The 23,562-nt window shown below is 47.7% G+C and overlaps 1 protein-coding gene and 1 long non-coding RNA gene across 4 annotated transcripts in view; one reads left to right on the top strand and one right to left on the bottom strand.

The window, feature by feature from the left end:
• The window catches only part of MAP4K5 (mitogen-activated protein kinase kinase kinase kinase 5), a 98,614-nt gene that overhangs the window by 33,654 nt on the left and 41,398 nt on the right, over positions 1-23,562 (top strand). For all 3 annotated transcript variants that reach the window (XR_013841828.1, XM_079988101.1, XM_079988100.1), the window contains exons 3-11: positions 3,762-3,819; positions 13,406-13,496; positions 14,237-14,301; positions 14,572-14,627; positions 16,943-16,990; positions 17,087-17,129; positions 17,581-17,653; positions 20,109-20,240; positions 21,291-21,353. Coding sequence is in view for 2 of the 3 variants with exons in the window: in XM_079988101.1 (XP_079844227.1) it covers positions 3,762-3,819; positions 13,406-13,496; positions 14,237-14,301; positions 14,572-14,627; positions 16,943-16,990; positions 17,087-17,129; positions 17,581-17,653; positions 20,109-20,240; positions 21,291-21,353 (629 nt within the window). In the remaining variant the exon portion in view is untranslated. The remainder of the gene's footprint in view (positions 1-3,761; positions 3,820-13,405; positions 13,497-14,236; positions 14,302-14,571; positions 14,628-16,942; positions 16,991-17,086; positions 17,130-17,580; positions 17,654-20,108; positions 20,241-21,290; positions 21,354-23,562) is intronic.
• Positions 18,871-20,096, bottom strand: LOC307209088. Its single transcript, XR_013835305.1, has 2 exons — positions 19,692-20,096; positions 18,871-19,650 (listed from the first exon to the last, which is right to left on the bottom strand). It is a non-coding gene; the product is annotated as an uncharacterized lncRNA (long non-coding RNA).

Raw genomic sequence — 23,562 nt, 5'->3', positions numbered from 1 at the left:
AAAAATACAGCAAGTGTTCTGGTTTTCGAATGTTCTGTGGAACCCGAACGTCCAATGCGACTTCTGTGGCTTCCGCTGCTTTCAGTTGAGTGCAGGAAGCTCCTGCAGCCAATCAGAAGCTGCGCCTTGGTTTTCGAACATTTTTGGAAGTCAAACAGACTTCCGGAATGGATTACGTTCCAGAACCAAGGTATGACTGTATATAAATTAAATCAGAAGGGAGGAAATGGAATTTAGCTGCAAGCTAAGCTGGAGATGCTTCAATGCTCCTGGGGAGGCCTGCACAACTTCTGATTGGCCAGGACCAGCGGACATGCACTATGATCTAGCAGGGGCTCCCCAAACTATTTGGGCTGGTGGATTCAGGTTGTATAGGCCTGGCAATGGGGTGTCTTGTGCTGATAGCCAGTGTGGTATAGTGTCAGGTTAGGACTTGGGAGACCAGGGTTCAAATCCCCACTCAACCATGAAGCTCACTGGGTGACCTTGGACCAGTCGCTGCCCCTCGGCCTAACCTCCTTCGCAGGATTGTTTGTGGGGATTAAATGAGGAGGGGGAGAACCATGTATGCCACTCCGAGCTCTTGGGAGAAAAAGGAGGGATATAGATGCAGATAATAGTAGGAGTAATAATAATAATAATAATAATAAGGCATGTGCACTGTCTTCCTAATACTTGAAAGGACCATTGCTCCATCTACCCCGGACCCACTACAGTATATTCTGCAAACAGTAATGGACATTAAAGGTAGGCAAGTCAGTGGGGAAATTGAGGGAGAATGTTTTGAGTATCGGTGGTGAGCTGGTAAAGGTAAAGGTACCCCTGCCCGTACGGGCCAGTCTTGACAGACTCTGGGGTTGTGTGCCCATCTCACTTAAGAGGCCGGGGGCCAGCGCTGTCCGGAGACACTTCCGGGTCACGTGGCCAGCGTGACATCGCTGCTCTGGCCAGAGCCAGAGCCAGAGCCGCACACGGAAACGCCGTTTACCTTCCCGCTGGTAAGCGGTCCCTATTTATCTACTTGCACCCGGAGGTGCTTTCGAACTGCTAGGTTGGCAGGCGCTGGGACCGAGCAGCGGGAGCGCACCCCGCCGCAGGGATTCGAACCGCCGACCTTTCGATCGGCAAGCCCTAGGCGCTGAGGCTTTAACCCACAGCGCCACCTGCGTCCCCTAAGGTGAGCTGAGCAATCCCCAAAAGTGAATCATAGAATCATAGAACTGTAGAGTTGGAAGGGACCCTGAGGATCATCTAGTCCAACCCCCCGCAATGCAGGAATATGCAGCTGGTCCATACAGGGATCGAACCTGCAACCTTGCCGTTATCAGCACCATGGTCTAACCAACTGAGCTATCCAGGCTCAGCTATCCTTGGATATCCAGCTGTCCAAGTGGCAGGTAGAGAGCTCACACCTGGAGGACAGAATATACGGCTGGAGGGGGAGGCTGTTGATCCTCACCATCTGATTTCAGTGTCCCCCCATTTGGGGGGGGGGTTGCTCTGTTTTATGGACCCTGGGATCCCAGGATTATGCCCTAAATCTGCCAGCCCAAGCTTGTAGCTTTGCTGTTATCTGTAGCTGTAGAGCAGGCTCCTTGCAATCCCTTTACCGTATTTTTCGCACCATAGGACGCACTTTTTCCCCTCCACAAATGAAGGGGAAATGTGTGCGCGTCCTATGGTGCGAATGCAGGCTTTCGCTGAAGCCTGGAGAGCGAGAGGGGTCGGTGCGCACCTACCCCTCTCGCTCTCCAGGCTTCAGGAGAGCCCCACCGCCAGCCCCACAAGCTTGGGGGACAGCGGGGAGGCGGAACGCCGCCATCCCACTGTCCCCCAACTTGGTTAGAAGGCTGGCGGGGGGAGAAGCCAGCTCCTCCCCGTCGCCAGCCCCGCAAACTCGGGGGACAGGGGAGAGGCGCAGCGCGCCCTTCCCGCTGTCCCCCGACTTGGCTAGAAGGCTGGTGGGGGGAGAAGCCTGCTCCTCCCCGTCGCCAGCCTCGCAGACTCGGGGGACAGCGCTGGGCTCCCGCTGCTTGCGGAGACTTGCCTGCATGCTGAAGCCTGCGCGCGCTGAGCTCAGCGCGTCCAGGCTTCGCGGACCTCTCCGCAAGCAGCGGGAGCGCTCGCACGGCTTGCGGAGACTTGCCTGTTTCGGGCCTGGGGTCGGGGGAAGCTCGAGCTTCCCCCGTCCCAGCCCCACACCTGGGGGGGAACTAATTTTTCCCCCTTTATTTCCCCCCAAAAAAACTGGGTGCGTCCTATGGTCCGGTGCGCCCTATGGTGTGAAAAATACGGTATTTAATTTTATTCTTCCTCCTTTTTTTTTGGTAATGTTTTATGTGTGTTTTTTTCACTCTTTTATCACTTGCAAAGGACTGAATGTACCCGGGTTTGGCACAGATATCATGTGCTTCCTGCAGGCAAGGAAGGAAGCAGCTGTCTTCCTGGATTTAGGGTCATCCTCGTCGTCCTTTCACCCTGTTGAGCAGTCAGGGAGGCAGTGGGGGATGCAGAAGGGGTGGGTGGGGGTGTGACCCCGAAGGCCTGGCTCGGATGTGGAGAGGGGCAGAAGGAAGACAAGCAGCGGGGGGGAGTAGGGAAATAAGACTCTTCTGCATCATTTTTCAACTGAGAGCACATTTGCAAAGCTAAGCAGAGTCCAGTGTGGTTTCAAATTGGATGGGGGACCACATGTTGAGATTCCTGCATTGCAAGGGCTTGGACTAGATGACGCTCTGGATCCCTTCCAACTCTACAATATGAAAATCTCAGCAAACATATTAAAAACAGAAAAACCAGAGCAGCAGATTTAAAAATGCACGGGTTAATAAGCCAGCAGAGAGCTAGATTGGCTCTAAAGACCATCCAAGTGAGATGAGCAGCAAGAAGGTCAAAAGTCAGAATCTAGCTGGAAGGGAAAAGTTTTCTAAGTGATGGTGCAATACCCATAAATAAAGAGATGTTGCAACCTCCTGGGGCAGTGAGTTCCATAGGCTGGATGTCACTACGAATCACTGCTTCACTTGCCTTTTCTATAGTGGCCTTGCTTTTTATATGGGTAGCCCCATTTCTGTATGGTATGGACTCGACATCTGCCAGCGAGGTCTATAACAGTGAGAGCGTAATGTGGTTGTGCATGTGTAGCCACTGTTCTGAGTACAGTACAGCCACATCTTACGCACGGATTTGGTTCCAAAGGCTACATACTTAAATGAAAATGCGTACTCTAACCACCTCCATGCGAGCATCCCAGGCACTGGCTCTGGAAGATTAGGGATGTCCGTGCAAGATTTCACGGGAACTTGGACAGCTCCATGAGATCTCGCAAGAGCATCCCAGGACCAGTGTGCCAACAAGGCCTTGCCCCCCACAAGCAAAGAGAGCTTAAAAGCTCTTTCTGTGCCAGGAAAACCCAGAGCAAAAAGAGCTTTTAAGCTCTCTGCCTTGCTTGCATTTAACTTGTGAAATTTTAACCAGCCGGCCTTTAACTACATATGGTTGAGATCACACAAGTTAACTGCCCCTAAGATGCACTTGTACTATAGTTGTGGCTTGACTGCCAAAGATTTAAGTGATGAGGGGCCTGTGCGTGTCCTACAATGTTTTCCTGCTACCTGGCTGCTCTTCCCTGCCCGCTTCATCTTTCTAGGTAGCAATTTCCCCAAATGATGCACATTCTGACACATAAGCCTCTTGGTTTAACACACGTGTACATTCCTTTGCACTCTGCTTAAATCTGCTGTCATTCTGTTTTTTCCTAGGCCAGAAATGTGCACAGCGGAGAGTTGGCTGCAGTAAAAATTATCAAGTTAGAACCAGGTGAGCTCTTCCCTTCTTTTCTCTTCAAAAAAATACTCATTTTTGATGGATTTGTTTCCCTGACAGCCTGTCTATCACACTCTTAGTCCACAGCGCTCTGGGTAGCTTTCCCTTTACCCCCCAGTTTATCCCCACATCAGCCCTGTGAAGTACGCTAGGATGGCAGGGGTTTGAACCTGCTTCTCCCTCATCCATCTCCACCGTTCCACAATACTGTGCCACACAATGAGGCTGGTTGGACTGAGGGGTTTTGTCTTAACCAAGCCAGCTCAAGGGACTCTTGGCTCAGTAGGTAGCTGAACCCTATAACATGCTCAGGTAACAACATATATCTATCAGTTCGTTTGCTCTATCATCCTGGCTCTTTGTGGCTGTCAAATTGACTGAGTTCTCTCTGCCTGCCTCTCTGTCTTTGTAGTAGCAATCCATTCTATTCCTATGAAAAGAGGTACGAAAGATCAGGTGCTCAAAGATGTCTTTTGACTCTTAATTCATATCACAGTCAACAATTTCTGCTTTTTTGATGTTTATTCTTTGCTAGGTAACAGTCGCAGCTTCATTTGAGCTGGGACTCTCGTTCCTGGGATGGTTGAATCAATGAATAACAGTAGTATGAATAACAGTACTTCTGAGCATGTGCAGGGTGTATCTCCTTCCCCGTTGGGTGGCCCAAACCAGATTACATACTAGCTGTGGATTGGAGGATAAAAATCAAGCCAGGGCAGATACCATTTTGGAAGTTAAACACCGGCATCTAAATGCCTGTGTACAATGCAGAATGCAAGAGCCATTCCTTATATCTTGAGTTGCTTTGGCATGCATCGCCGGTGACTGGGTCTTCTGTTGCAGGGAACTGTGCACTTTTCCTATTAGGTCTCCTGGGATCTTTGGTGAAATGGCTGGGAGATTCTGGTATTTTAAGATCAAAAGAGGTACCTTAGAATAAGTTCCAGCTATTGGATGGTGAGGACCCGCCCACCTTCGGTTTCTTGTTCTCCTCCAGTATTTCCTAATCACATAAGTGGAAGAAGCTCTGTGCGGCTCGTAGCCATTGATTTTGTCTAATCGTAGTCCTCCGTCCCCATCGCCATCAAATATGTCTTTATATCATTTTGTGACATAGAGGAGGCAGCTACAAACTGCAAAGAAGGACAAGCAGAACAAGAAAATGGATGAAAAATATTAATACAATGACAAAATAATTGTAATAGTTTTTTGTGATGGATAAAGATATAACGCAATAGGAAAGGTTTGAGTAAAAATACTGTGAAGGTGAAGGTGGGAAGTCGACTTATGAAACAATGTACAGTGGTACCTCGGGTTAAGTACTTAATTCGTTCCGGAGGTCCGTTCTTAACCTGAAACAGTTCTTAACCTGAAGCAGCACTTTAGCTAATGGGGCGTCCTGCTGCCGCCGCACCGCTGGAGCACGATTTCTGTTCTCATCCTGAAGCAAAGTTCTTAACCCGAGGTAATATTTCTGGGTTAGCGGAGTCTGTAACCTGAAGCATATGTAACCCGAGGTACCACTGTATTTGATTTGAAGGTTATTGTGAAAACGTTTGGAAAAGAACAATACAATAAAAGAACAATACAATGAAAGAGAGAAAAGTAGGCTATACAGCAAAGCTACAAATACTTAGCATTACATACCTTTTGGAAGAAAGCACCTCAAAGCTAAATTTGTAAAGTGTCATACAAATATTATATGAGTTATACCAAGAATCATGGGTGATTGCTGTCCTGAACTGTCTCCAAAAATTCAGCTGTGAGAGTGGAGGTTGAGTGAGCCCTTCTGACCAGGTAACAAACACCAGGAGAGACCATCAGATACCCTCAAACTTGTCAGTCTTAGGAAGACCTTTATACCAGCAGTAATCATGATTGGAAAAAAAAACAAATCCCAAAGCCATGCGAGCCAAAGGCCATTGGTGCATCTTGCAGAAGTGAATTCCATAAGTTAATTATTCATTGTGCAACAAGCAGTATTAAGAAATAAAAATTCCCCCATAAGACTAATCATGTCTGCAGGAAAAGGACAACGTCGAGCCTCAGAGAGTTCATGCATCCGATGAAACAAGTTCTTTCCACAATAAACAGTTTATATACTGTGGCGGGGATCTCTTTCAGCTCATGTAAACAGGGCTGTGTTAGATGCACCCTTTGTCTGCGAAGCAACTCCTTAGTTCTTTCTTTCTCATTGAAAGGATTTCCTCCTCCACCCTTTCAGCCAAAAGGGGTCTCAGAGCTACTTGTGGCCAGCAGTAGCTTCATTGATCTAGGTTGGAGGTAGAGCCCCAAGAATCGCCTCCACTGCATATGAAACGAGAATGCCCTTTAGCCCAGATGTGGGGAACCTTTGGCCCTTTAGATGTTGCTGAACCACAGCTCACATCAGCCTCAGCAAGCATGGCCAGGGACAATAGGAGATGTAGTCTCAGACCACAACCAGGTCACAGCCTGTTCTAAGGTGAATTGCACTAGCCAGCATGTAAAGATATGGTGAAAAAAATGAAGAAATGGGTTCCGAAATGCATGTTTGGGTTTAAGATGGATCCTGAGTCTGAAAAAAATTGAAGGCCAGCGCCTTAGGCAACACCCCTGCAAGGGGAAAGTCACAAGTCTGTTTGGGCATTAAGCGTTAAGCAAATAATAATTATATGCCATAAATAGTGCTGGGCTTGTCAGTCTTCTGGGCAGCTTGCCTTCCGTTAATGGCCATCTCCTTTTGACAAGATGCCCCCAGGGTTCACCTGGATGCCATTTGGGAATGCCTGCCGTCTTGTGGCTCTGCCCTCTAAGCCGTTGTGAGTGGGGCACAGTCACCAGGTGCTGGGACGGTTCCTCAGGCAACCAGCGCAAGCCAGCTGCCACACATGGGGAGGAAGAAGAGGAGCGTTTGCTCTGTTTGTAGAGCTTCAGAAGTGCCGTCCTGCTCTCTGAGCTGCGGTAGGCCGGAGAAGGATCTGCCCCGTGCCTGTGCAGGAGAAGGCAGGGAACCCTAAACAGGCTTGGCCCAGTATACCTGAAGGAGCGTCTCCACCCCCATCGTTCTGCCTGGACACGGAGGTCCAGCGCCGAGGGCCTTCTGGCGGTACCCTCACCATGAGAAGCCAAGTTACAGGAAAGCAGGCAGAGGGCCTTCTCGGTGGTGGCACCCGCCCTGTGGAACGCCCTCCCACCAGATGTCAAAGAGAAGAACAACTACCAGATTTTAGGGGACATTTGAAGGAAGTTTTTAATGTTTAACAGACCACTGTATTTTAATACTTTGTTGGAAGCCACCCAGGGTGGCTGGGGAGACCCAGCCAGATGGGCAGGATATAAATAATTAATAATAATAATAATAATAATAATAATAATAATAATAATAATAATTATCAGTGTTTGTAAAAAGCAAAAAAAAAAAAAAAAAAAGGAGGAAAGGGTTCTGACCTCCCTTTGTCTCCTCAGCCTGGTCCTCGGACCCTTGTCAGCACAAAAAGAGTCCACGTGAATATCCTTGCAGAGTTTTATTCTTAAAAGTCTTTGTGCAAAACACGACTGAATAAGAATACACACCAGCACCAACCAACCCAAATACCAGCCTCAGCACAAACTAACATTTCTCAATTTATATATACAACCTGCTGCAGGCCACTGAGTCATGCTGACCCAGCTTTATTCGCATTAAATAAACAGCGGCCATTTTAGCCGTGACAATTATTATTATTATTATTATTATTATTATTATTCCTGCGGCTATCATTTGTTTTCACGGTTTTTAGTACTGAACTTTAAATTGTTGTAGCCTGGGGCCTGTTGGTGAAGGATGGGTAATAAATTTCATCATCATCAAAATTGTCACCATCCCAGTTTGTTGTCCTGAGCCCACCAACCTTCCTGCTCCCCCTCCCAGATATAATCTTCAGTTGACCTCTGAGCCAGAAACATCTCCTCCACGCCACCCATTGAATTTCTTTCCTCCGCCTTAGACATTCCCAAGGTCTCCTCGCCAGATTCCAGGGGAATAAAACTGGTTTTACAGCCGGAATGTTTTGTGAAGTTTCCGTGATTACGGGACAAAATAAAAGCAAGGCCTGTCAGAGAGGCACGTTGTCTTGTCTGCCTCCTCGCAGTCTCCCTGCCTACTGCTGCTGCTGCTAAGCTGACTTTTCTGTCTGGTATTTGAGGTTTTGCGTTCAGCTTTTGAGCCACCGCTGCTATTTACAAGTTTCCAGGCCTGCCTTGGAGCCAGGGGTTGCTCTCTTGGTGCCGGGGCTGAGCCTGAAGGGCCTGTTTCTCTGCTGCAGGGTTCAGCTGTGGTGACTGTGTGAGAAAGAGAAGCCCTTGCAGCCAGACAGCCTCATTTATCTGCACAAGCCAGCAACTGCTTGCTGTTTTGCTCACTCTCTTGCATGTGGGATTCAGAACTTCCGTTTTCGGGGTTTGTGGCTTCCAAGCAGACCCAAAGACCTCGTATTTAAATAAAGAAACGTGCAGCGTTTTAACTCGAGCAGAGCTGACACGGTTGGATCCTCCTCCGGCTTATTATTTGCACAGCGCCACCAATGTTCCGGTGTTCTTTGCAGAGTTTCATAGGGACATATAAATGAGTCTCTGCCCCAAGGAGCTTGCAAGATGAAATAGACAATGAGAAGGAAAGGCAAACAAAGAGGCACACTGCTCTCGAAGGAACTTTGTTCACTGTAAAATCTCCCATCGGGTGGGAAATGGAGGAAATGCTTTTGAAACTTGGAAGCATTGCAAAGCCTTACGTAGCATGCATCCGTGAGCATTTTAGGGAACGATTGCCCAGGTTCACACATTGATCCAGGTCCTCTGAAATGGATTTTCCGCATCGCCCTGCCTACCTGGGTGCCCACCTTAAGAGGAGATGCTAAGGGCTGTATTTGGGAGTTTATGCCTACAAAGGAGGAGCTTGTCACTTAACGGCATCCCCTGTACTAAGAATGCAACTAACGCTTCCATTATTACTGTAAGAAAGCAAATATGTCAGTTCTATAGTTCCTGTTTGGGGTATGTAACTGACACATTTGGCAGCGCTCTGAATCCTTTTTACATGTGTCCTGAATTATCTAGGTGTTGGCTTGTGCTCAGTTAATAAAGAGTTGGGCAGAAAAGCAGCCTTCTCCTCCCCCAGTTAAGCGGTGGATGTTGAATTCGAATGTTACCAGCTGTTAACGCTGATTCTGAAATTAGACTAATGGGAATCTTTGCACTGTGCCATGTAACTGGAGCTATGTGCCTTCACTGTGCATATGCCCATCCTGTCCTGAGAATCTCTACTTTTATTTTATTTTATTTAAAAACAAAACAAAACCAGAAGGAATTGTAAAAATAGGATAGCTGTGTGTCACTAGCTTTTTGGCATGAAGCTAGCCCTCAACATTTTAAAAAACACAACGCTCTTGGATTATCTGGAAGCAGAACCAAAAACACGAAGGCATGAAGCTAGCCTTCAGCCCTTCAGAAACCACGAAAGAAGAATTTGGAAACATAGAGGCAAGAAATGTGAAGCTCCAGCTCATTCCCATTTTTCAGGGTTTGGCTGAGCTTGTTGTATTTGAGGGCAATAGGCTTTTGAATGGGGCCATTGTGCACAGGAAAGCCATTTGTGTGTGTTCTGGCGGGGGGCTCCTCATCTGCTTTCCTAAAAACGACATACAGATGTTGTTTATGTTCAAAACATACATATCAGCGGTGGCCCTCGCTGAGTCCCTCCCCTGATCAAGGACGAGGATGTCAGAAGGTCGTGATCTGCGTGACTTTTGACTTGTTCGGGGACTTTCCCCATATCTTCTCCTCGTCTGCGTGGGTAGGGTGGGGGAAGCTGAAGGCCACAGCAAGACTGCGGTCAGGGCCCAGTCAGTCAAGACACTGGATGCTGTGCCCTGGCAGGGGATCAAAAGCTGTTTTCAATTTCCCCTCTCCATACTTGTTGACGGTTGCTCTCTCGTCTTGGTATCTTGCTTTGGACGGCGTTTATAATGGGTGAGAAGCTGGAGACCAGCTTCCTGTTGTTTGCTGGATTGGTGCTGCTGAGTAAAGCCAAGTGGGTAGAAGGGCCCAAGTTTGGGGGGCGGAGGAATTGTGGGGTGGGCATGAGTGAGAAGAATGCTGCTATTATTATTATTATTATTACTACTACTACTACTACTACTATTTGTATCACACCCATCTGACTGAGTTTCCCCCAGCCACTCTGGGCGGCTTCCAGCAGAATATACAAAAACAAAACTTCCTGTACAGGGCTGCTTTCAGATGGGAGGGCGTTTCACGGGGAGGGTGCCACCACCGAGAAGGCCCTCTGCTTGGTTCCCTGTAATCTCACTTCTCGCAGCAAGGGAACTGTCAGAAGGCCCTTGGAGCTGGACCTCAGTGTCTTGCCTGAACGATGGGGGTGGAGACGCTCCTTCAGTTATACTGGGCCGAGGCTTTAAATGTCAGCCAATGAAGATCCTTTAGGACTAGTGTTACAGTGGTGCCCCACAAGACGAATGCCTCGCAAGACGGAAAACTCGCTAGACGAAAGAGTTTTCCATTTTGGAGGTGCTTCGCAAAACGAATTTCCTATGAGCTTGCTTCGCAAGACAAAAATGTCTTGCGAGTTCCTGCGGGTTTTTTTTCCTCCCCCCCCTCTTTTTCTAAGCCGCTAAAAGCCGCTAATCCGCTAATCCGTCAATGGGCTTGCTTCGCAAGACGAAAAAACCGCTAGACGAAGAGACTCGCGGAACGGATTCTTTTCGTCTTGCGAGGCACCACTGTATATGGTTCTGGCGGCCACTCCCAGTCCAGCAGTCACATTCTGGATCAGTTGTCGTTTCCGAGTCACCTTCAAAGGTAGTGCCACATAGAGTGCATTGCAGTAGTCCAAGCGGGAGATGTCCGCCCTGTGCCCCCCTGGCGAGACAGGGCACAGGCAGGTAGGGTCTCAGATGGAAGTGGTTATGTCGGTGTGAGAGGCCCCTCCTCTTGGTGGGTGCCAGAGCCCTGTTGGAGGTGGAGAGCCAGAGGTCTCATGTTGCACTGAGGTGGAGCATGGACGAAGCACATCCAACCTCTTCAAGGCTTACCACAGGCATAGGCAAACTCTGCCCTCCAGATGTTTTGGGACTACAACTCCCATCATCCCTAGCTAACAGGACCAGTGGTCAGGGATGATGGGAGTTATAATCCCAAAACATCTGGAGGGCCGCATTTGCCTATGCCTGGCTTAGCAGGTTGCAAGGGACCATCTCCTGAGTTCTTCGTCTCTCCCTGAGAATGTGCATGCTTTTTCTGCCGGCCAATTTGAAGCTTGGAACAGCTCCTTGCATAACTGGGCTATTCCCTTGTAAAACAGCAGGCAGTGCTGTCGCCCTCAGGCGTCCTAAGAGGCTCCCAGCCCATCTTGCGGGTCCTGAGCACATTCTTTCCAGAGTCACTGTGGCGCTTGAGCCCCCGAGGCTGCCAGCCCAGCCCTCTGAGGAGCAGTTTTGTCTTCAGCCAGAGAAAGTAATAAAACGTGGAAAACCAGTAGAGTGGAATTCGTTTAAGGGGGAGAAGTAGCGGTGGAGGGGACTTTTTTTAGCATCCGTCGAGCAGTTGTAGCATTCTGTATTGTATTGTTTTGTTAATAATTGCAAACATGTTATGGGATATATTTGTCAGGCTTGAGTCTTTTGTCGCTTTGGTTGCCTGAGCAGTCTGCTTTTCATACACCTAGACTGGGGTGCCAACCCCTACCCTGCGGCCAGTTGATGAGTAGACCTTGAGCTAGGATGACAAATGCTGGGTTCAAAGCGAGTGCTGTGGTTGGTGCCGCCTCTGGTCACTCCTGTGCCTCAGATAAGATTCGCAGTCCCATTGACAGAGCGAGAAAATGCACTCGCACACATTTCCCTGGGTAAAAGTCAGATCCTGGGGGAATTAATCCTTGAAAAGCATAGAGAGCTGAAAGAGGAAGTGGGAAAGAGCAACTCTCTTCCAACTTCCCATGTCATGTCTGTGTACAATTCAAGGGAGAAAAAGGTAACTACCCTCACCACCGCATGATGAAGAGGTCAGTGAGTAGGAAGAGAGAATCATAGAATCACAGAGTTAGAAGAGACCACAAGGGCCATCGAGTCCAACCCCCTGCCAAGCAGGAAACACCATCAGAGCACTCCTGACATATGGTTGTCAAGCCTCTGCTTAAAGACCTCCAAAGAAGGAGACTCCACCACACTCCTTGGCAGCAAATTCCACTGTCAAACAGCTCTTACTGTCAGGAAGTTCTTCCTAATGTTTAGGTGGAATCTTCTTTCTTGTAGTTTGGATCCATTGCTCCGTGTCCGCTTCTCTGGAGCAGCAGAAAACAACCTTTCTCCCTCCTCTATGTGACATCCTTTTATATATTGGAACATGGCTATCATATCACCCCTTAGCCTCCTCTTCTCCAGGCTAAACATATTGAGAGCTCAACTCCCACCCAGCTGCTCTCCCGTGATAACACAGAATCACGGAATCATGGAATTGTAGAGTTGGAAGGGACCCTAAGGGTCATCTAGTCCAACCCCTGCAATGTAGGAATCTCAGCACACGGTCCCCCATCCTTATGGAAACCATACCAGACCCTGCTTGCTTTTGCAAATGTGCTGGCCGTTTTATTGCTGCACCACTAGGATGAACGCATTAACTGCAGCTGTAAGAGAGCTTGCACACTACCAGTGTTTTATGAATTGTCATGTTTAGGGTTACATTTTTTCTGAAGTGTTTAGTTGATTGATCAAATTAGTCAGTCAAAATTAGTTTAATTGGTCCATAGCGCTGCTTGTGGAATTTGAATAGGAATCCATGGATTCTGCTGCACCTTTGGGTCATGATGTGAATCGGAACATAATTGTCCTTCAGATTTTGCACCTCTCCAAATTATGCAGGATAGCCCTTGGCTTTAAAAAATGCACCGAAATGCATATTATAGGATCAAAAAAAGACATATGGATGCATTGAGGTCTGATACATAGCTAATTATGTATTTTTTTTGACAAAATACGAATTCTCGTGAGGATTTAACAAAAAAAATGGTAGATTAATGCAGAATGGGATTATTATTATTATTATTATTATTATTATTATTGGCATGTATTTATTAATGAATACATGCAAAACTGACAAAGAGTGGAAATAGACTGATCCATCCTGCCTAGAAAGATGCCTCCAGTTATTTAATCCAGTAGATTAAAAAAATTAAAAGGATTCAGTTTTTAATATAAGCTCTTATGAGACCTTCAGGTGTCAAGCGCCATCATGGAAGGAGTATTCCCTCCTACGAGAGAGAGAGAGAGAGAGAGAGAGAGAGAGAGAGAGAAGGGGGGTTGTCTCTTCTTTGATGTTATCTGCTCCTACACACCTTGCAGGACATTATCTAAACCAGCCCTCCCATCTATTTTGGACTGCAACTCCCATCAGCCCCAGCCAGCACTATGCCTTTCCCACCTTTGGTGTTGTTGGGTTTATTTCCCCCTCATATTAAGATTCATACAGTCATTCAGCCAGGCTTCCTTTAACCAGGCAACAGCCCTGGTTAAAGTGAATAACAAATCTGCTTTGTGTTTTTTCCCAGGGGATGACTTTTCGTTGATACAGCAAGAGATCTACATGGTTAAGGAATGCAAGCATCCTAACATCGTAGCTTACTTTGGGAGCTATCTCAGGTAAGGCCTTCTGCATTCTGCTTTGTAGAAACGATTTGCTGTGCCAAATTCCTGCCAGGGACCTAAGGTTTTTCTGCACAAGCCCTAGGGAAGGTGGATTTCCCCGCTGGTTTTTGAGCTTGCTATCTGCTGCGGTGGTCCTACAGTGTCAGATACAGTGGTCCTACAGTGTCAAAGTCGATGGAACCTAGGTGCTGGGGCTACATAGAGCTGCTTTTTAAAGCTCTGGTGGGACAGAAGTGAAGTACTTCTCACCAAACCTGAAGCACCGTATTTTCCAGTCTGCTATAATTCTGCATTCTATTGGACGTGAATCTCTTGGGACATCCCTTATTCCTCAACAGATTTGATCCGTTTCCCTGCACTTGCATGTTCTGATATTCAGAAGTTTGCTGCATGCCCCCCCCCCCACCAAGAAATCAAGGGTTGTGTTTTATGTGATACTTAAAAATCTGCAAAGGGGTCAGAACTTGACGTTGCTGTGGGTCTTGAACCTATGATAGCTAACTGCGTAAAAAATGGACCTCCGACCTCAGTTCCTGTCTGTGTAATGGGAATAATGGTGACAAGGTGGCACCTAATCACTACAAAGCGCCTGTCTGAGATGGGTAAGAATTATTAACTACCCTGAGCCTCAGGGACAGGATTACCTATGAATATCAATGCAATACAAATAAATGTTTTTCGATTCGTTATAAGCATCAGGCATTCCTTTTGATAATATCTGCTTAATTTCATAGCCGTGAGAAGCTGTGGATTTGTATGGAGTACTGCGGAGGAGGATCCCTTCAAGATATTTATCATGGTAATTGGCAACCTTATTATTTTATACCATGCCCTTCCTTCAAGGGGTTGCGGTGGGATGCGCAACTCTTTTCTTCTCTTTAATTTGGGGCACAAATTACTGTAAAGTGCTGCAGTCCAAAACCTGCTGCAACAAATGAGAAAGCCCTGTTGACTTCCATACTTTAGTCATGTGCTGCACAACGAAGGACATCCTTTTATCAGCCCCACACGGGTCAAGAGCATGCCATCACATCATGCCTCATCATTTTATGTTTGATTTTCCTTTCAGTGACGGGGCCACTGTCGGAGTTTCAGATTGCGTTTGTTTGCAGAGAGACGTTGAAGGTAAGGCACTGCTGGGCAGGTCTTGGGTGACTTTTGGCGTAAGAAGAACGAAGCTGTTTCAGTAGAACTGCAGTCCAAAGTACATTCAGGGCAGCAGGAGAAGATCGCCAATAATAATCTTAGCTAATAAACTGCTCAGTTGTTGTTGTTTAGTCGTTTAGTCATGTCCGACTCTTCGTGACCCCCTGGACCAGAGCACGCCAGGCACTCCTGTCTTCCACTGCCTCCCGCAGTTTGGTCAAACTCATGCTGGTAGCTTCGAGAACAGTGTCCAACTATCTTGTCCTCTGCCGTCCCCTTCTCCTTGTGCCCTCCATCTTTCCCAACATCAGGGTCTTTTCCAGGGAGTCTTCTCTTCTCATGAGGTGGCCACAGTATTGGAGCCTCAGCTTCAGGATCTGTCCTTCCAGTGAGCACTCAGGGCTGATTTCCTTCAGAATGGAGAGGTTTGATCTTCTTGCAGTCCATGGGACTCTCAAGAGTCTCCTCCAGCACCAGAATTCAAAAGCATCCATTCTTTGGCAATCAGCCTTCTTTATGGTCCAGTTCTCACTTCCATACATCATTCCTGGGAAAACCATAGCTTGAACTATACGGACCTTTGTCGGCAAGGTAATGTCTCTGCTTTTTAAGATGTCTAGGTTTATCATCGCTTTTCTCCCAAGAAGCAGGTGTCTCTTAATTTCTTGACTGCTGTCACCATCTGCAGGGAAGGTAAACAGCATTTCCGAGCTCTCTGGTTTCTGTCATAGTGTTCCCTTGCACCAGAAGTGGTTTAGTCCTACTGGCCACATGACCCGGAAAGCTGTCTGTGGACAAACGCCGGCTCCCTCGGCCTGAAATCGAGATGAGCGCCACAACCCCATAGACGCCTTTGACTGGACTTAACCATCCAGGGGTCCTTTACCTTTACATTCTTACCTATATAGTGGAGATTGTTGCATATACATAGAATTAATAGAGGTTTCCTGTGTTCAAAGCACTTCACGTGCTTTCTCTCAGGAATCTGCACAACTGTCTAATAAGGTAGGTGATCATTTCTTATTCCCACCTTGCAAGTGAAAGAGGATACCCAAATTTGTTTCTCAAATTTGGGGCTCCAGCTTCAACTTCCACCATCCCTAGCTAGGATAACAGCTGGGGACCCAAGCTTGAGAAACACTAAGGTCACTTAGGAAGTGGCCCATCTGCAATTTGAAGTGGAGACAGCTTTGCCACAATGCAACCCCATCTGTTCACAGGAAGGGCTGTCCATTCTCCATTCTCTCTGTTAGCCACGTTACAGAGATGGTCTTTTATCCCACCCAAGCTGAGATTCTGTGGGTGTGAAATGTTGATCTTTGAATATACACTCAATTAGAGTCTAATTCAGCACTAAAAGAAGCCCTTCTAACGTGCGGTTTAAGGCTCTGTTCAGAACACTTTTGAATGAGAGTGTGATAGCTCAATACTGAGACACCTGTACTAAAAATACCTTTACCCAGAAGCAAATGTTTTTGATATCGCACTCCTGGACCTCATCTTCACAGCTCCGTTTTATTCTTTGTGGATGAGACAGAGGACCAGTACATTGGGGCTGCTTTGCTGAACCACACTGGGGAACAGGGACCCTCCCAAATCATGAATCACAATGTCTCCTCTAGCTCTAGTGATTTAGAGGAGCAAGGTCATGGACTGTAGAGTTGTAAGGGACCCTGAGGTTCATCTTATCCAGGGTTGTCCAACCGGTAGATCGCCTGGGTGATCGTGGTCATTCTGGTGCAAACAAAATCCCTGTATCCCGTCTCCAGCGCTGTCTCCCTCCTTCTGCTGCACTGCCATCCCTTCTTGCCAACCCCCCCAAAAGCTCAACAACTGTGGCCAACCCTCCCCAAAAAAACACACACTCCTCCCTCCCTCCAATGACGGTGGGTAGATCACTGACAGTTATTTTATACTTGGAGTAGATCACAGTCTCTTGGGCGTTGGAAGTGCCTGATCTAATCTAACCCCCTGCAATGCAGCAATCTTTCACGCAACGTGGGACTCGAACGCACAACCCTGAGATTACAGAGTCTCATGCTCTACCAACTGAGCTGTCCTTCAGACAGTAATAGCACAAATAAAGCATAGTAATGTGTTTGCATAAGGATTCATTTAAAAACATTTTGCATGCATTATCTCAGCAGTTCTTTTAATGTTAGTGAGGGCAGGTGAATGGGGCTCAGGCAGCAGCCCGTCGTCTCGTGGGGGAATTGGTTCTGGTCACTCTGGCCTTTGATTTCTTAGGCCATCTTGGAGTTCCATCCTCATCTTTGCCGCTGCTTTCTTTTTAGGGGCTCGATTATTTGCACAAGAAAGGCAAAATGCATCGGGATATTAAGGTAGGTGATTCCTGAATGGAGCTCTTTCTCCATTAAAGAAAGGGGGGGGGTGTTGGTGAGTGACCGTAAACTTAAGGTTTTATTTTTATTTTTCAGGGTGCAAATATTCTGCTGACAGACCATGGGGACATCAAGCTGGGTAAGTTTGCTTGCTCTCCTTGACTTCCTTGAGAGAGTAACATTTGCAGAGCAGCAGAGACTATCTCGGAGGCATCTTTGCTTCAGGCAGTGCAAATGTGCCTTCTCTTCTTGAGGTCATGCTCTGCATGCCACAAAAGCCAGATGTGGGTGGGACTGATTGGCTAGCTCCTGTGCCATCTCCAACCCCTAAAGGAATTGTGCAGTTTTTTTAAATTCCCTTTTAATTCAGCCTCCAGTTTCACCCACTCATCTGCCCCTTCCATTTTGGGTGGGAGCTTGGGAGGCAACGAGTGAGGCCCCTGTGGCTGGCACTATTGCAAATTTGGCACACATGCCTCTCTTCACCCTCCCCAACCCCTCCCAAGAAGGCCTACTTAGAGCCTTTGCCTTGGTCTGCATGAAATGGAATGCCAGCTTCTAGAAAACATCTTCCACTCTTTCTCCCACAGCTGACTTTGGCGTCGCGGCAAAAATAACGGCCACCATCGCAAAGAGGAAGTCGTTTATCGGCACTCCTTACTGGTAATAAATTCCTTGGGATTATTCAAACAAGGGTCTGTGATGCTGACCCAGGGTTTCTGGACTGTGCTATGAGGATGCAGAAAGAGGAGTTGAGGATGCAGTGAGTTGGCAGAAACAGACTATTGAGCTCTTTTCTGACTTCGTTGGCTGGGCATCACCTCTTCCACTGCTGCGGAATACCTTCTGCTGATTCACTTTAAGCCAGAGGTGGGGACTAAATGCAGCCCTCTAGTCCTCTGTTAAGCCCTTGAGACCCTTCCCAGTGCCTTTGCCAAGCTGGAATCAGTCTTTGAACTATGGCAGTGCTGCTTGCTGGACAGGATGGAGGTGTGTGTGTTTGTGCAGCATGGTTGGAGTGTGACCTTAACAGTTGCATCCGTTGCTCTGTCTACTCTTGCATCTGGCCCCCTTCACAACTGGCATGTGACACCCCCCCCCAAAAAAAAATTGTCAATGAGGGAATGTGACACTCAGGCTAAAAAAAGGTGTCTCACCTCTGCTTTAACAGCCTATACAAGGTGTCTACACAGGTGAGACAGAAGCACACAGATCTCAGCTGCAACAACTTTCAGAAATTGGAAGGTGAATATATATATATACACCTTGGGTTCCTGATTTACACCCTACACTCTTCACAGGAATAGGCAGCTTTTGTCAGCCAAGGAAGCAACCTTTGGATGAACATGGAAGTAGCACAGATGAGCAACTTGTGAAATGCAGGTTATGTTCAGCTTACTCTTTTTTTAAAAAAGAGTTATAAATATCCTGCCTTTACTTTGTTCGTTCTCCTTATGGTGGCAGAAGCAAGGCTGAATTTGCAACTGCGCCCTCAATAAAATAAAAAACAATCTGATCTTCCGGTTGGTTGTGCACAAATTGAGGATGGGTGCACCAGGTCTTTCAGCTGGGCTAATGGTCAAGTCTTCCTTGAAGGAATTGTTCCGAGAAGTGGCTCAGCATTCTCAGAACTGCAGTCCCCAAAATTGCTTAAGGGAGTCACCAACAGCTCAGTCAGTATAGCTTAACGCTGCTGGCTTACCAAAAGCTCCACAAACCTGGTGGGGTATGTGGGATCCCCTTCCTGCTCCACCCTAGGACTCCTTGAGGTCCACCAGCTGGAGCCAAGCGCAAATGAGTGACTTACAAGGAAGGTCAGACATACACTGAGAATTAAGGAAGGGGTGGGAGTTGCTTATCATCATCATCATCATCATTTATTTATTTATACTCTGCCTATCTGGCTGGGCTGCCCCGGCCACTTTGAGCGGCTGTTGTTAAACAATTCGGAGACAAAAAACGCCGGGTGATTTATTGCAAAAGAGATCCGCAAAGCACTCCCTGTCTGCCTTCTGCCCGCACCGCAGTCAGCCTCCTCTTTTTGCTGTCTCTCCAAAGTCTGCAGGACCAGGCGGCATGTCTGGCACCTGGTAGACAGCAGGATGTTTCTGTCAGGCTCCAGTTCTCCAGTCTTCTTTGTCTAGCCCTTAGGACTCTCCCCAGGCCTTCCTCCTCAGGCTACCCTACTCTTTCCAGGGTATGTGCCCTCATTGCTTCTCCTTAAAAAGCTGAAGGGACCCCTGATCATTAGGTCCAGTCGTGGCCAACTCTGGGGTTGCGGCGCTCATCTTGCTTTATTGGCCGAGGGAGCCAGCGTACATCTTCCGGGTCATGTGGCCAGCATGACTGAGCTGCTTCTGGCGAACCAGAGCAGCTCATGGAAACACCGTTTACCTTCCTGCTGGAGCGGTACCTATTTATCTACTTGCACTGGTGTGCTTTTGAACTGCTAGGTGGGCAGGAGCAGGGACCGAGCAACGGGAGCTCACCCCGTCGCAGGGATTCAAACCGCCGACCTTCTGAGCGGCAAGTCCTAGGCTCTGTGGTTTAACCCACAGCGCCACCCGCATCCCTAGCTTCTCCTTAAAGGACTGCAATAATACCTCTTGCTTGCTTGCGGGGGAGGATGCGTGTGAGAGTGTGTGTTTCTGTAGAAACCTCTGACTTCTGCATAACTGGGAATGCCACCTTCTGTGCAAACGAAAGGGCTGCATCCAGCGGCCCACCTGCTTTACAAACACAAATACCTTTATTGGCATTATGAGTTAAAACATTTCAAAACACTAGGATAAGTTTAAAAGGGACAGGGGTGAGGCTGTTGAGGATCACAAGGCACTCGATTGTTTTGCTTCACCCTGTCTATGCCCTAGAGAGGGATGATTAATTAAGAACCCTTTCGGGTAAGATGCTTTATGCCTCTGGCACTGCCTACCCCCAGCATGCAGCCTCCAGAAGGTTGCCCACGAGAAGATGTGGCCCTGGGGCTGCGAAAGGTTCCCCATGCCTGGGCTGCAAGCATAGGGGGGGCATTTGGGTTCATTCAAAAGCACCAAGGGGAGGGGGGGGGAGGTCTTGGCTCTTGCTGCCGCCTGACAGTGTTTTTGTTCCCCCCACAAAGGATGGCTCCGGAAGTTGCAGCTGTAGAAAAGAACGGCGGCTACAACCAGCTGTGCGACATCTGGGCGGTGGGCATCACAGCCATCGAGCTTGGGGAGCTGCAGCCACCCATGTTTGATCTTCATCCAATGAGGTTTGTGGACAGGAAGGGCTCCTCTCCCTGCACTCTCCCTGGCCCTGAAGTAGACGAGTGTTAAAAAGAACTCTAGTATCTGAGAGCTGGAAGGGACCCTAAAGGTCATTTGTTCCAACCCCCTTGCCAAGCAGGGAACCCAACACTCCAGCATCCTTGGGGGGGTGGTCCTCCCTCCTGCCCCTGCTACAGAATCTTTGGCTGGAGAAAGAGGAGAACATTCCACCTAGAATAATATTAGCACTCTGTAATTTGCTTTTACTGACCTATGGTCCCCCCCCCCCAAAAAAGAAAAACTAGTTCTTTAATTGACAGTTGGTGTTATTTTTAGATTTTCTATGTTGGTATTTTTTAATTGGTATGAAAATGTGCAAGCATCATCAAAAGAGGAAACAGATTCACAACACTTCAGTCTTTTGCAAATGCAACGTTTATAATATCGACATTTTGAGATGGTTGCTGATACCGTGTTTGCACGATACTGTGAGCTTCCATGAGTAGGCTGTGCCCTGAAAGGCAGCTCACAAATAAATGAATAAAGCCTGACCTGCCTGACTATTCCACCATCAATTCAGTGTGTGCAATCAGGAAGTTCTTCCTAATCTTTAGGGGTGTTGTGGACTGCAAATCCCATCATCCCCAGCCAGCGAGCCAACGGTAAGGAAAGATGGGAATTGTAGTACAAACCACCTGGCAGGCGCCACTTGGTCTACTCCGGTCAAAAACCCCTTTCTTCCCTTACAAATCTTTTCCTTCAGGTAGGTAGCCATGTTGGTCTGACACAGTCTAGATAGATAGATAGATAGATAGATAGATAGATAGATAGATGGTCCAGTTGCACCTTAGAGGCCGACTAAGTTTGTTCTGGGTATAAGCTTTCGTGTGCATGCATGGTATCTGAAGAAGTGTGCATGCACACGAAAGCTTATACCCAGAACAAACTTAGTTGGTCTTTAAGGTGCTACTGGACAATTTTTTACTTTATTTTGAATCCTTTCCTTGTACAGCTGTGTTCTGCACTTCTGACGGGGTGGTTTCCTTGTATTTCAGGGCCTTGTTCCTAATGTCCAAAAGCAACTTTCAGCCTCCAAAGCTAAAGGAAAAAACAAAATGGTAAGTCTGGGAGTGCCTTTTTCATTTATTTTTCCCCCAGTGGTCTCGCCCTTGATGGTTTGTGTCTAGTTCCTTTCCATGCCAATAGGGGCACCCTTTGGCTGGTGGTGGTGACCCCTGAAGGTGGCTGAAAGAGATGCTTAGAATATTCCATCACATACCCCCCCCCAAAAAAAGTGGGCTTAAGGGATGGGTGTGGGGAGCAGAAAGAGTTTGACCTGCTGATATTGACTGGCAGCCCCTCAAATCGCCCCTCCCTCCACTCTAGTCATGGGGCAGTACAATCCTTTGGTGGTTGCCTTTCTTTTTAACCGGGACGCGGGTGGCTCTGTGGGTTAAACCACAGAGCCTAGGACTTGCCGATCAGAAGGTCGGCGGTTCGAATCCCCACGACGGGGTGAGCTCCCGTAGCTTGGTCCCTGCTCCTGCCAACCTAGCAGTTTGAAAGCACGTCAAGTGCAAGTAGATAAATAGGTACTGCTCTGGCGGGAAGGTAAACGGCATTTCCGTGCGCTGCTCTGGTTCGCCAGAAGTGGCTTAGTCCTGCTGGCCACATGACCCGGAAGCTGTACGCTGGCTCCCTCGGCCAATAAAGTGAGATGAGTGCCGCAACCTCAGAGTCGGCCACAACTGGACCTAATGGTCAGGGGTCCCTTTACCTTTACTTTCTTTTTAACCAAAAGGCTCCTCACTGGATCATTTTGGACACCCCCATCCTGCAGTTCTTTTAGGGTACATGCAAAAGTCGCTTCAGGCTGGGCACATCCACCTTTGCTTTGTGCCTGACCAGGCAGAGGTAGAGGCAAGAGTGGAAGTATTCTCAGTTGACTGTGCCCCGTCCTCCAGCATACGGCTGGAGGTGTGATTAAGGGGTGAGGGAAAGGATTTTAGGCCACAAGTTTCTGCTTTCTTGCAGGCCTGCCTCTGCTCAGTCTCCGTTTTTAAGAAGTGGTATTTCTCTAGAATAAGGACAAAAGCAATTTCTGAAATTAGGTTACCTTTTGCTCTGGGAGGTTGGTCCGCCCAACATTTCATTTGCCTCCGCCTTATGTCAGTTGCGGTATCGTCATACTGTGTTGCCTCCCCTCATTGCCTGCGTGTGTTTTTCTAATAGGCTGCAGTTCAGTTGTGATCTCCATGTTAGCCATATTTTCCAGCACCCAGACAGTCAAACCACATTCTTTTGCTACAGATGTTTTTGCCATTTGCACAAGAGTCGCACTGGCCTTCTGTTCTTCCCTTCCCCTTTTTGGCAAAAAATGTAGTTAAAAAAAACACCCCAGACAGTTGGGGGGTGGGGGGAACGAACTTGAACTTTTTTTGTTAATTCTGCAGCACTACAAGGGCCAATGTAGATGGAAGGGGAATGCATAAGACTTAAGAAGAGCTCTGAGGTTGGGTCCGACCAAAGGCCCATGCAATCATAGAATCATCTAGTCCAACCCCATTCAATCCAGAAATCACAGCTCAAGAATCCCTGCATCTAGTCTCTGCTTTAAAAACCTCCAAGGAAGGAGAGTCCCCCCCCCCCCGCCTCACTCCCAAAGGAGTCCATTCCACTATCGAACAGCTCTTGCCGTCAGAAAGTTCTTCCTAATGTTTGGTTGGAATCTCCTTTCTTGTAATTTGAATCCATTGGTTTGTGCCTTGCCCTCTGGAGCAGGAGAAAACCAGCATGCTCCATCTTCCCTTTGAAAGCAGTTTGGATAGCTTAACATGGTCAAAGGCCTGGAAACGATGCCTTATGAGGAACGGCTAAGGGAGCTGGGCATGTTTAGCCTGGAGAAGAGGAGGTTAAGGGGTGATATGATAGCCATGTTCAAATATATAAAAGGATGTCACATAGAGGAGGGAGAAAGGTTGTTTTCTGCTGCTCCAGAGAAGCGGACAAGGAGCAATGGATCCAAACTACAAGAAAGAAGATTCCACCTAAACATTAGGAAGAACTTCCTGACAGTAAGAGCTGTTTGACAATGGAATTTGCTGCCAAGGAGTGTGGTGGAGTCTCCTTCTTTGGAGGTCTTTAAGCAGAGGCTTGACAACCATATGTCAGGAGTGCTCTGATGGTGTTTCCTGCTTGGCAGGGGGTTGGACTCGATGGCCCTTGTGGTCTCTTCCAACTCTAGGATTCTATGATTCTATGAACATTTGCTATGTTGAATTCCATCCTCTATTTCAGATAGAGATGATATAATTCCTATCTTTTGCA

The sequence above is a fragment of the Podarcis cretensis genome (assembly GCF_951804945.1).
Source record: "Podarcis cretensis genome assembly, chromosome: 1".
Classification (NCBI taxonomy): domain Eukaryota; kingdom Metazoa; phylum Chordata; class Lepidosauria; order Squamata; family Lacertidae; genus Podarcis; species Podarcis cretensis.
This window is presented reverse-complemented; position numbering and strand designations above follow the sequence as displayed.